The sequence below is a fragment of the Vidua macroura genome, chromosome 12 (assembly GCF_024509145.1).
Source record: "Vidua macroura isolate BioBank_ID:100142 chromosome 12, ASM2450914v1, whole genome shotgun sequence".
Lineage (NCBI taxonomy): Eukaryota > Metazoa > Chordata > Aves > Passeriformes > Viduidae > Vidua > Vidua macroura.
Window position 1 is genome coordinate 21145515 of NC_071582.1, and position 11870 is coordinate 21157384.

The 11870-nt window shown below is 64.8% G+C and overlaps 1 protein-coding gene across 1 annotated transcript; it reads left to right on the top strand.

The window, feature by feature from the left end:
• Positions 1-669: 669 nt before the first annotated feature.
• SKOR1 (SKI family transcriptional corepressor 1) lies at positions 670-6101 on the top strand. The gene is made up of 9 exons (XM_053988639.1): positions 670-745; positions 1607-3600; positions 3680-3776; positions 4132-4239; positions 4322-4393; positions 4609-4683; positions 4772-4846; positions 5409-5474; positions 5562-6101. Exons 2-9 carry the CDS (start codon positions 1624-1626, stop codon positions 5657-5659), a joined length of 2568 nt encoding a protein of 855 aa, XP_053844614.1. The 5' UTR covers positions 670-745; positions 1607-1623; the 3' UTR covers positions 5660-6101.
• The last annotated feature ends 5769 nt before the right edge of the window (positions 6102-11870 follow it).

An 11870-nucleotide genomic window follows, 5' to 3' on the forward strand; every position in this document is an offset into this window, starting at 1 on the left:
GGAGAGCGCATCCCGGCTGCGAGAGGGATGCGCGGTAGCAGCGCATCCCCGATTTCGATGGGGTCCCTCCGCCGCTCTCCCCGGGCTCCTCTTTTCGTTACCGCCCGCTCCCCACGCAAACTTTCAACGAGCATCGCTCCCCCCGGGATGGCGGCACCGCGGGAGGCGGGCGCGGAGGGGGGGGACACGGGGGCGCGGAGCCCCACGCAGGTGCGGCGCGGGGCTGATCCCCGCTCTTACCTCGGGCAGCCCGGGCGGGTCCCCGCTCGGTGGCGGCCCCCCACGCCCTCCCCCCGCTCCCTCCCCGTTCCGCCGTGCCTTAAAGCCGCGCCGTGATTGACTGGAGCGCATCGGTGATTGACGGCGGCGGGGTCCCGGAGGCCGTTAATGTAAATATGCTGGTGCTAAGTGGGTGTGTCTTCCCGTTATTTTAGCTGTCACCGGATCAATGTGCAGCGTCTCCAAGTACGGATCCGGATCCTCCCTCGGTGGCGCGGCTGGTCACTCGCTCTTGTTGCATCTCGCCCGGGCGGACGCGGCGGCGGCGGCGGCGGGGCGGGCGGCGGCCCCGAGGCGTCGGTGAAGGGCGCGCCCGCTGCCCGCCCGCCCCGCGCCCCGCAGCTCCGGCTGCCCCGGGAACGGGCTCGGTGCGGACGGGCCCCCCCGGCCGATGGCGGCCCCGGCTCCGGGCTGCGGCCCCTAGTCCCGAGCAGAGCCTGCACGTCCAGCCGGGCTCCGCGGCGCGGTGAGTGCGAGCGGGCGGCGGACGGAGGGGTGGGCATGGGGATGGGGATGGGGATGGGGATGGGGGGGGGGGGGCGCAAAGCGGGGCGCGTTTTCGGGACTGGCTCCCCGTTATTTTGTGTAATTACCACGGAAGCGGCTTAAGCACCGGGAGCCCTCCCCGCTAAGCCAATTTGCCTGGCTCGCTGCTGCCCTTCTGCTACGTGCGGCGGGTGCTGCCCGCCCCGGCCCCTAATCCGCCCGCGCCTAATCGCCTGCCGGGGACACGACAAAGGGGCTCCGGGCCACCGCGCCCGCCGCCCCGCTCCGCCCGCGGCCACCGAGCGCCAAGTTTGGGCCCGCCCGCTCCGGCCCGGGGCTCGGGCCCCCGGGACGCGCCGGCCGCATCCTCCGGCGCGTTTCGTTGGAGCCCGCCCGGAGCCCGCCGCAAACCGGCACGGCACGGCCCGGCGAGCCGGCACAAAGGGAAGGGACGCGGCACCTCCCGGCGACTCGGCGAGGGAGGAAGCGGAGGTGGTGACCCCCCCCGGGCTGCCCTTGCCCCGGGCTCCCGGGGCCGCTCAGCCGCGGGGCCGCGCCCGGCGGGCGGATGCGGCGGAGCTCGGTGCCGGCGGCCGCGGCGCGGGGGATGCGCTCCGGCCCCGCCGGCACCCCCGGCGGACCCCGGCGGTCGGGGAGGGTCCTGCGGCAGCGCCCGAGGGGCTCCGGGTCGGGGCCGGTAGCGCGGAGCGAGGAGCGGCTGGGCCGCGCAGCGGGGATCGGCCGGGCCGCGGAGCGCGGCCCCGGGAGCGGCGGGCCGGGAGCGGCGGCGGGGCCCCGGGAGCGCCTCTAACCTGCGCCTTTCCCCGATTTCGTTTTGCAGGGGCGTTTTGGGGGGGAATGGAGGCGATCGCCAGTCAGATGGGAAATGGGAGAGATGCAAGCTCCTCCCCAAATTCAAAGCAAGAGCTGCAGCCGTACCAGGGCTCCAATACCCTCAAGCCCAACCAAGTGGGTGAGACCTCCCTGTACGGCGTGCCCATCGTGTCCCTGGTCATCGACGGGCAGGAGCGGCTGTGCCTGGCGCAGATCTCCAACACGCTGCTCAAGAACTACAGCTACAATGAGATCCACAACCGGCGCGTGGCCCTGGGCATCACCTGCGTGCAGTGCACGCCGGTGCAGCTGGAGATCCTGCGGCGGGCCGGGGCCATGCCCATCTCCTCCCGCCGCTGCGGCATGATCACCAAGAGGGAGGCGGAGCGGCTCTGCAAGTCCTTCCTGGGCGAGCACAAGCCGCCCAAGCTGCCCGAGAACTTCGCCTTCGACGTGGTGCACGAGTGCGCCTGGGGCTCCCGGGGCAGCTTCATCCCGGCGCGCTACAACAGCTCCCGCGCCAAGTGCATCAAGTGCAGCTACTGCAGCATGTACTTCTCCCCCAACAAGTTCATCTTCCACTCCCACCGCACCCCGGACTCCAAGTACACGCAGCCCGACGCCGCCAACTTCAACTCCTGGCGCCGCCACCTCAAGCTCAGCGACAAGACGGCCACGGAGGAGCTGTCGCACGCCTGGGAGGATGTCAAGGCCATGTTCAACGGCGGCACTCGCAAGCGGACCTTCTCCCTGCAAGGGGCGGCCGCCGGCGGGCCCGGGGCCGGCTCCCCCGCCGCCAAGGCCGCCCTGCACCCGCCGCCGCCCGCCGGCCCCGAGCTGGCCCCGGCGCACAAGAGCCTCCGGTGCAGCGGGCAGGAGGCGGCGGGCGAGCGCGGCGCGCTGGGGCTGGCGGCGGCGCACGGCGGGGCCGCGGGCGCGCACGGCGGGGCGGGCGCGGTGCGCAGCTACCCGGTGATCCCGGTGCCCAGCAAGGGCTTCGGGATGCTGCAGAAGCTGCCGCCGCCGCTCTTCCCGCACCCCTACGGCTTCCCCGCCGCCGCGTTCGGACTGTGCCCCAAGAAGCAGGAGGAGGCGCTGGGCGGCGCGGGGGGCGGCGAGGCGGGCAAGGGCGGCGCGCTGCCCCCCGGCATGTTCTGGGGACCCCCGCACCCCCACCCGCACCAGCCGGCCCAGCCGCCGCACCAGCCCGGCGCCGCCAAGGACAGCGGCGTGTACCCCTCGTTCCCCGTGTTCTGGCCGGCCGCCGGCAGCCTGCCCGTGCCGCCCTACCCCGCGCAGAGCCCGGCCAAGGCGGCCGCCACCGCCGTGGTGGTGGCGGCGGCGGCGGCGGCGGCGGCGGCGGCGGCCGAGCCGGCGGGGCTGGCGGGGCGGCACGGGGAGCTGGAGGGCTCGGAGCCCTCGGGCAGCGGCCGGAGCAGCGCCACCCCCCAGGAGGGCGCGGGCGCCGAGGGCGAGCGCTGCCCCAGCGCCCTGTCGCGGGCGGCGGGCGAGGAGGAGCGCTCCGGGGACGAGGCGCTGCTCGCCCCGCTGCCGCTGCCCAGGAAGGGCAGTTACCTGTCCGCCTTCCGCCCGGTGGTGAAGGACGCCGAGAGCATCGCCAAGCTCTACGGCACCCGCGAGGCGTTCGGCGGCGCGGGCCCCCGCGGCCCCGGCTACCTCTCGCCGGACTTCCTCAGCGAGGGCAGCTCCAGCTACCGCTCGCTGTCCCCCGGGGGCGACACGGCCGAGGAGCCCGAGGTGGACGTGGAGTCCAACCGCTTCCCGGAGGACGAGGAGGAGGAAGCCGCCGCCGTCCCCGCCGTGGGCCCCGCCGAGGGCCGGGAGCCGCCGCCGCCGCGGCTGCTGGCCGGGCCCGAGGAGCCGCCGCCGCCCGCCGGGGCCGACGCGCCCGAGGAGAAGACGGGCGAGGCGGGCGCGCAGGACGGCGGCCAGGCCCCCGACGGCAGCCCCGAGCGCAGCGGCAGCAGCGGCGCCTACGAGGTGCGGGGCCGGGAGGGGGGTCTGCCCTCGAGGGTCTCCGCGGGGCCGGCCCGGCGGCTCTTGACTCGCTCTCTCGTAGGTGTTCGCGCCGGAGAGGGGCGAGCTCCTGCAGCCGCTGAAGCCCGCAGCCTCCCTGGGAGCCCCCGCCGCCTTCCTCTGCACCCCCGAGGCGAAGGGTAACGCGGGCCGGGGCCGGGCTGCGCGCCGAGGGCTCAGCCCCGGGGGGGCCGCCGAGGGGCCGCTTTCGTTTGGGGGCTTTCGGGAGAGAAGCGAAACCAACGGGATCCGGGCGGGGAACGGGGCCGGGGCCCCCCCCCGGGCCCGGGGATGCCGCCGGGGCCGCGGCCGGTGCGGCGGGGATGGGCCGGCGGGGCCAAGCTCCTGCCCACAAGCTACTTTCCAACGGCAAAGCGATTAGGATGTCCGCTAAGAAGGTTTTAACGAGGGCTTTGTCCGTAATTATGTAATTAAGGATATATCAGGACCGTACTTTCGTTGCTTACGGTTGAAAATCGGTTTATTAACTTTAAGAGCAAGATAAAGAAGACAATCACTCCGCGGCGGAGGATTTAGAGAGCAGAAAATCCTATCAGGACCAAAGGAATGTCTCTCATCCCAGCCCTGTAAATACCGACAGAGGTAAGCACCGCTCCGCGGGGCGATGCGCGGCCCCTCCGCGGGTCCCCCCCCGGCGGGGCTGACGCCGCTCTGGCCCCCGCAGGCGAGGAAGGGCTCGCCATGGATGTCACCGGGACGCAGCTGGTGGAGAAGGACATCGAGAACCTGGCCCGAGGTGAGGCGGGGGCGCGGCCCGGAGCGGGGCTCGGGGTGCGGGCCGGGGGTCGCGGCAGCCCCCGGCCTCTCCCCGCGGCTCGAGGTATTTGTGTTTTGTGCAGGAGTGATTAACTCCTGTGATTAATGTAACGTAATGCGATTAGCGCCGCGCTGAGCCGCCTCCAGATGGAAAAGTGCGGGCTCCCCTCAACCCCGCCGTGTATTTTTAAACAGATGAGCTACAAAAACTGGTCCTGGAGCAAATGGAGCTGAGGAAAAAGCTGGAGAGGGACTTCCAGAGCCTGAAAGGTACCGGTGCCCCATCCCCTGCCCACGCCCCGGCCCGGCCGGGCAGCGGCTCCCGCACCGGGCGCGGCGCTGACCCCCGGCCCCACAGATAACTTCCAGGACCAGATGAAGCGGGAGCTGGCGTACCGGGAGGAGATGGTGCAGCAGCTGCAGATCGTCCGAGGTAAGGCCGAGCCCACTGGTACTTTTATTTTTTGTTTTATTGATTTTATTGCCTTTAAACAATTTTTATTTCATTGTATTTATTTCTTCTTTGGTATTTGTTTGTTTGGCCGAGGGGTTTTCCGTTTATTTTTGGCGGGTTTTTGTTTGTTTGCTTGGGTTTTTGTTTGGAGGGTTTTTTTTTTTTTTTTTTTTTTGTTTTGTTTTGGGTATCTTTTTTCCCTGTTTGTTGTTGGTTTTTGATTGGGGCTTTTTGTTTTGCTTTGTTTTTGCTTTTGTTTCATTCTGTATCTTTTCTTGCCCTCCAACCCCTCTCGCGATCCCGAGCTGCCCCGCAAAGGGCTGCGAGGCATCGTTTTACACGGCAGCGAACGAACCTTCCCTCCCGCCGTCATTTCCACTCGGGCTAAATTAAAAAAAATCCGGGCCGTAAAACGACTTCCCTGGCGAGCCGGGAAAGCCGTGCCCGGCTCTGCGCCCCTGTCCCCCCGTCCCCTTCCCCTCGGGTGCCCTCGGGGCGGGCTCAGCCCCGCGGGGCCCTCAGTGCCGCTCCCGCACCGCAGACACGCTGTGCAACGAGCTGGACCAGGAGAGGAAAGCGCGCTACGCCATCCAGCAGAAGTTGAAAGGTACCGGGGGGGGGGGGGTCTCGGAGGTCTCGGGGGGGCCCTCCCCGCCCCGGGGGGCTCCGGGGGTGACGGCTGGCTCGCTTGCAGAGGCTCACGACGCGCTGCACCACTTCTCCTGCAAGATGCTGACCCCGCGGCACTGCACCGGGAACTGCTCCTTCAAGCCGCCGCTGCTGCCCCAGTGAGCCCCCACCCCGGGCCGCCACCCCCCCAAGCCATGCGGGCAGAGCCCACACAAGCCATTCCCACGAGGAGCCACCTGTACATAGAGGACTCGGAGCCCGGCTTTGCTCGGACTGGCGATAGGGCGGGGGGCGGCCCCCGCTCCGCCTCCCCCTCCCTTCCCTGTGTGTCCGCTTCTTCCACCCTCGTCCAGACTGGAAACAAAAGTGGCTATGTGCAATGGATATAAATGTACTGTGATTCTCTTGGTACAGTATTTGTCGGATTTTTATTTATTTATGATGTATATTTATCCCCCCCCCCCCCCCCTCCCTTCCTTCCCCCCCATCCCTGTAAATTCTGGATGTAACGGCACTTTAACGGGCGGCCCGCGACTCCCGAGGCACAACAACGCTCGCCCGCTCTGGGGACAGCCCCCTCTGTACGTGATTTCGGTTCTTTAATAAAAACACGCTGGAAGAAGCCGCCTGGTGCGTGGGGCTGGCCCGGGGCTCGGGGGTCCCCGGCCGGGCAGGCGGCGGGAGGGGCTCGCCCGGTGCCGGGGACGGGCCGGGGGTGCCGGGGGTGCCGCCCGCTCCCCCGCGGGCTCCCCGCTCCTCCCCGCGCAGCCGGAGCTCATTAATGCCCATTTATATGCTCTTTTCACACTTGAAGGTATCGCATTAATGAGCTCGGAGAGCGGGCGCGGAGGTGCGCGCACACCTATTAGCCCGAAATAGCCGTTTTTAGCCCAGAAATAGCCCGGCACCGCAGCGGGGCCGGGATGGGGAACGGGACCGGCAGCGGGGCGGGGTGAGGCGGCACCGGGGGCGCGCCGGGGCTCGGACGGGGATGCAGCGAGCACCGCGGGCCCCCTGCGGGACCGGGACCGGGGGAAGGGATGCGGGGCCCGGAGCATCCCGGGGATCGGGGCAGAGGTGGCAGCGGAGGTGCCCGGGGCTGCGCGCTGCCCATCGCGGGGTCGCTGCGCCGCGAGCCGGCCCCGGGAGCTCGGCGGAGAAGGAGCGGCTGTTAATTTGTTAATTAGTTCCTGGGCTGATTAGGCCGTTCCGCGGCCTGGGCCGCCACCGCGTGGGCGCAGCCGGAGGTGCAGCTGCCCCGTTCTCCCCCTGATCCCGACCTCGGGAGCGGCCGAGCGGGAGCAGCATCCCCCCACCCACCCCCGAGGGGGAGGAGGCTCCTCCCAGCCAGCGCAGGTGGGCACGGTTGGGTGGGATGAAGGTTAAAAAACCCTTGGGGAGAGAGCCTGGATGAGGCTTTTGGGGTTTTTGTTTGTCTGGGGCTCAGAGGACGTTCTCAAGGCTTCTCTGCTCCATCCCTGGAATGTCCCTGGACGGGGCTTGGGGCAGCGGGAGGTTCCGCTCATGGCCGGGGCTGGAATGGGATGAGCTTTAAGGTCTCTTCCCAGCCGTTGTGGGATTCTTCCTTTGGTCACAGCCACCCTGCACAGGACATCCCGAGTGTGACACGAGGTCCTGGGCAGAGCAGCGGGGCTGGTGGCACCCCCGCGCAGGTGAGTGCAGGGGGGGGATCACCCTGCAGGACACGGAGGGCTCGTGTGACCCAGGGAGGCGAGTTCAGGGTCTGAGTCGAGCTGAGAGGCCGCCACTGGAGGGAGTGAAACATTTGGGCCGTTCCGGAGGGGCAGCTGAACCTTTCCCTTTGTATTTTGTGCCTCTCTGGGTCGTGGGTGGCACCTCACAGAGGTGGCACTGGGTGACCCCACAGTGGAGGTGCCCTGGGTGTCCCTCCAGCCCATAATTTCATCCAGGCCCCGCTGTGCCCACCTGCCCCAGCGGTGCTTTCCACCACGGGCACAGAAATGAGCCATTAGGTTGTATTAATATTGCCCCACTACTTAGTGCTCATTAAAATGTGCTTTGCAGAATTTAATATGCGGCTTGAAATGACACAACGTATTAAGTGCTTAATATACTAGAAATTATGAAACTATTACAGTCTAAGTAATATGAAATAATTAGAGTGAATTAAACTTCACCGGCAGAATGAGGGAAAGGCTTCAAATTTTTTATAGTGGGTTTTTTTTTTTTTTTTTTTTTTGTTGGTGTTGTTTAGTCTCAAAATAGTTGAATGCGGTAACAGCCCCTGAAAACGAACAACCAGAGTCAGGATTTTTAAATAATTAAAGCAGGAAGGAGCCTGTGCGTGCGGAATTAGGAATGGGGGGAAGCAGAAGGTCTGCAGGCTGCAGCTGATGGAGCTGTTCTTTCGGGCCGGTGGCGGAGCAGACCCCAGGAGCCGCTCAGCAGCCCCGCAGCCTGGCCCAGCCTTGGCCGCATATGCTGCTCCCCCCGTGCCCTGCTGGCAGCGGGCGCGGTGCCCCGCGGGGACAGAACGGCCCCCGCTGCCACCCGGCCCGAGCTGGAAGCGCCCTGTGCACAGCAGCTCCCACCTCGGGGGGCGCAGACACCGGAGACCCCCCCCGGGAAAGCCCCAGCAGCGGTTCTCCCCCTTTGGGAAGCGCTCGGAGCCATCGCGCGGGTGCTGGGGTGGAATTCCAGGAGCTTTTCCCGGTGGGGGGGGGATTCCCGGGGCCGGGGGATGCCCTCGGGAGCGTCTCCAGCAGCGATGCCAAGTGCCAGGCTTAGGCAGGGGGCAGGATCGGATGGGAATGTGCCATCGGATGGGAATGTGCCACAGGGCACCGGGCGTGTCCCAAACCTCTGCTGTCCCCCGCGTGGATGAGTTTTAGGTGGGATATTGGGATGGAATTGCTCCTTGTGAGGGTGGGGAGGGGCTGGGTTGGAATTCCCAGAGCGGCTGTGGCTGCCCCTGGATCCCTGGCAGTGCCCGAGGCCGGGCTGGAGCACCCCGGGATGGTGGCAGGTGCCCCTGCCCGTGGCAGGGGTGGCACTGGATGGGATTTAAGCTCCTTCCCACCCCAATCCCTGATTCCAGGAAGGCGCCAGGAGGTGGCGGCCGCAGCGCCGCTCAGCTCAGCGCTGCCCTGCGGAGCTGCGGCGCTCCTGCCGCGGGCAGCGCCCGGGGGCTGCGGGGCAGGGCCGGGGGGAGGCTCGGGCTGATGCCGGCCCGGGGCAGGACGCGCCATCTGCCCTGCCGAGGTCCCTGTCGCCGTGCCTCGGGACGTCCCAGCACCGCCCGCTGCTCCCAGCTCGCTGTGCCACCACCGGGGTGGCCGACGAGGACAGCACCGATCCCGAGGGACGGCGCTGCCCCCGCGGCTGCCGGCTGGACTTTGTGCCCCGGCCACAGGGAGCTTTTTGCTCCCTAGTCCTCTTCGCACCTGAGGGGGGGACCATGACCTTGCAAGTGGCCAGAACTGCACGGGAGCCACCCCTGTCAGAAATGGTACACCGGTGGGGTGGCTCATCAGCTGGGACCTCCTCTAGTCCATCCAGCAGCAAGGTCTGAACTTCTACCTCAGTTCAAGCCGCCTACAGAGCCGGGCCCGTTCTGCTGCTCATTCCCTTATCCAGCCCCCAAATCGGCGCTTTGGCCACGAGGATCCTGCGGGCGCTGCGCCAAAGCCCCGCCAGAGCCAAGGTAAATAAATCCCTGCTGTCCCTTCCTTCCATCCCTGAGCGCCTCGGGAACGCTCCGTGCCCGGGAGGCTGCACTGGCTGTTCCCAGCCGCCAGCACCCGGCCCCTTGGGAATGCATCCCAGCAGGATCTGCTCCATCACCTTCCCAGGGCGTCCTCTGGGCATCCTCCTCCTCTCCCACACCAAAGCTGCGAGTCCCAGGTGCTTTTCCCCAGCCCCAGCGCTGCTGTGACCCTTTGGGGATGATCCCGTGGCCCCACAGGGATTCTGCCCATTCTGGATGTGTTTGTCCAGGATCCGAGCAGGACCTGGAGGGTTCAGGTGTGACCAAAACGATCCCGTGGTCCCATAGGAATTCTGCCCACCCTGGATGTGTTTGTCCAGGATCCGAGCAGGACCTGGAGGGTTCAGGTGTGACCAAAATGTGTCGTGAGCTGTTGGCTGCCTGCAAATCCCAAAAGATCTTTCTTTGGAAAAACCCCAGCTGTCTCAGGGTCTGGCTGAGGACAAGGTGATGTTTAGTCCTTGCCTGGCTCTTCATGTTTTTGGGAAGCCCATTTAATTTGAGCAGTGATGTGTCTGGCTGGTGTCCTTTGGGTTGAAATCCAGCATTTTAGGGGCAAGCGTGAAGAGGACAGCAAGGAGCTGTGCATAAACAGGGGTGTCCACGTGTGAGGAGAGGTGGGTTTAATTAAACTGATTGAATTTTGGGTGCTAACACAACTTTTTGGCGTTGCTCTGTTGTGAGAAGGCAGTGCACAGGGCAGCTCTGCCTTGCTTACAGAACCACTTTTAATTTCACGTAACAAAATGAACTCTGTGATCCTCCTGGAAACTTAAAACACATTTTCCTGCTTTTTTTTTTTTTTTACCCCTGAAAAGCTGACAACCCCTCCCTTTGATCTCCTTTCTGACTCTTAACGAAGCTGTGGGATCTGCTCCTTTTGGAGGGATTGTTTGGGAGATTCTGCACCTTAAGGTGCAATGACAAGATTTTACATCTCGTTTGTTGATGTTATTTTGGCGATCTCCCCTGCAGGCTGAGCAGCTCCATCTCCTCCTCCTGCCCTCACAAGGGGGGTGCTCCAGTCCCCCCACTGACCTTCACAGTCACCCCCTGGGCTGGCTCCAGGAGCTCCCTGTCCTGTCCCAGGACACTCCTGCAGGTGGGGGCTGAGTGAGGGGCAGGATCCCCTCCCCGACCCCTGCAGAACTCCTGCCCCGAAGGAAAACCCTTTGGAAGAGGCCAGGAGCACTTTTTTGGGAATCCTTTGGTGCTGCCCCAGCTCTGGAACTGGGCTGGAAGGGCCATTAATGTCACCTTCCCCAGGCAGGAGCCCTGCCAAGTCTAGCACGTTTTAATTTGCTCCTTTCCCAAGCATTCCTGGAGTTATGGCTCCGCTCAGCCTGCATGGAAAGCTCCCTCCAGAGGGTCACTCCACGCCACAACCTTTGCGGGCTCCCTGGAGGAAGCTGCTGTGCTATTCCCTGGAAGGTTTCCACCTGAACAGGGGGTTTTAGGCTGGATTTTGTGGGAATTTGGGCTTTGGAAGCTGCTGGGAGACGTGTCTGTGGTGATTCTGTCTGGACTCAGGGTCGTTACTCTGCTGCCTGCTTTAAATGCTTCCTTGTTTTCAGGGAGGGTGGATTTGGGAGCATGATAATTGTGTAAAAATGAAAGAGAAAGGTGGGGGAAAAAAGGAGAAACCTGGGAGAAGATGGATTTTAGCGATGCCTGCAGCACGCCGAGGAGCACATTTGGAGCTGGTTACCATCTGCAGCACGTGGCCAAAGCAAACACCACCAGCCCGTCCAGCTCTGGCTGCGTGATTCCATAAACCACTGCAAGGGCATCCAGGCTAGCACAGCCCTGGAACCACTTCTAGGATTAGGTCTTACTCCCTTGAAAAATAAACCTTGGCAAGAGCTCCGTTCTCCCCAATAAAAATTCCGTTTTTCACAGCTCTAATCAAGTTTTCCAGAGCTGCGGTCCAAATTAGAAACTGCACACAGAATCTCTGACCCGGGAGAAGGAGACGGAGCCTTGCATTTCCAGCAGTGCCAGGCTGGAAATTTCCAAAGTTCTCGGTGTCTCAGCCATGGCAGAGCTGTGGAGTGTCCCAGGAAATCTTCTCCTGGCACAGCAAAGCTCTGCCACGACCAAATTCCTGCTCCCAGGGGGGTGAGGCTGCTCTGCAGGGCTCTTCAGGGAGAGCTGGGGTTGTCCAGCCTGGAGAAGAGAAGAGAAAGTTCTGGGAATATCTTAGAGCCCCTTCCAGGGCCTGGAGGGGCTCCAGGAGAGCTGGGGAAGGACTGGGGACAAGGCATGGAGGGACAGGACACAGGGAATGGCTTCAAGTTGGAAAATGGGACATTTGGGTGGGATATTGGGACGGAATTGTTCCCTGGGAGGGTGGGGAGGGGCTGGGATGGAATTCCCAGAGAAGCTCCGGCTGCCCCTGGAAGTTCCCAAGGCCGGGCTGGACAGGGCTTGGAGCAGCCTGGGACAGTGGCAGGAGTCCCTGCCCATGGAAGAGGACAATCCCAGAACTCCATGGTTCCATGAACTTGTCCATTGAGTCTGTCTGTGAAAGGAGGATCCACAGCGCGCTTGATCTTCGTGTCTGGCCGGGGCTAAAAAGATGTTCAGAAACAAAAACCCCGGGCGAGAGCGGGGCTGAAATGCTCC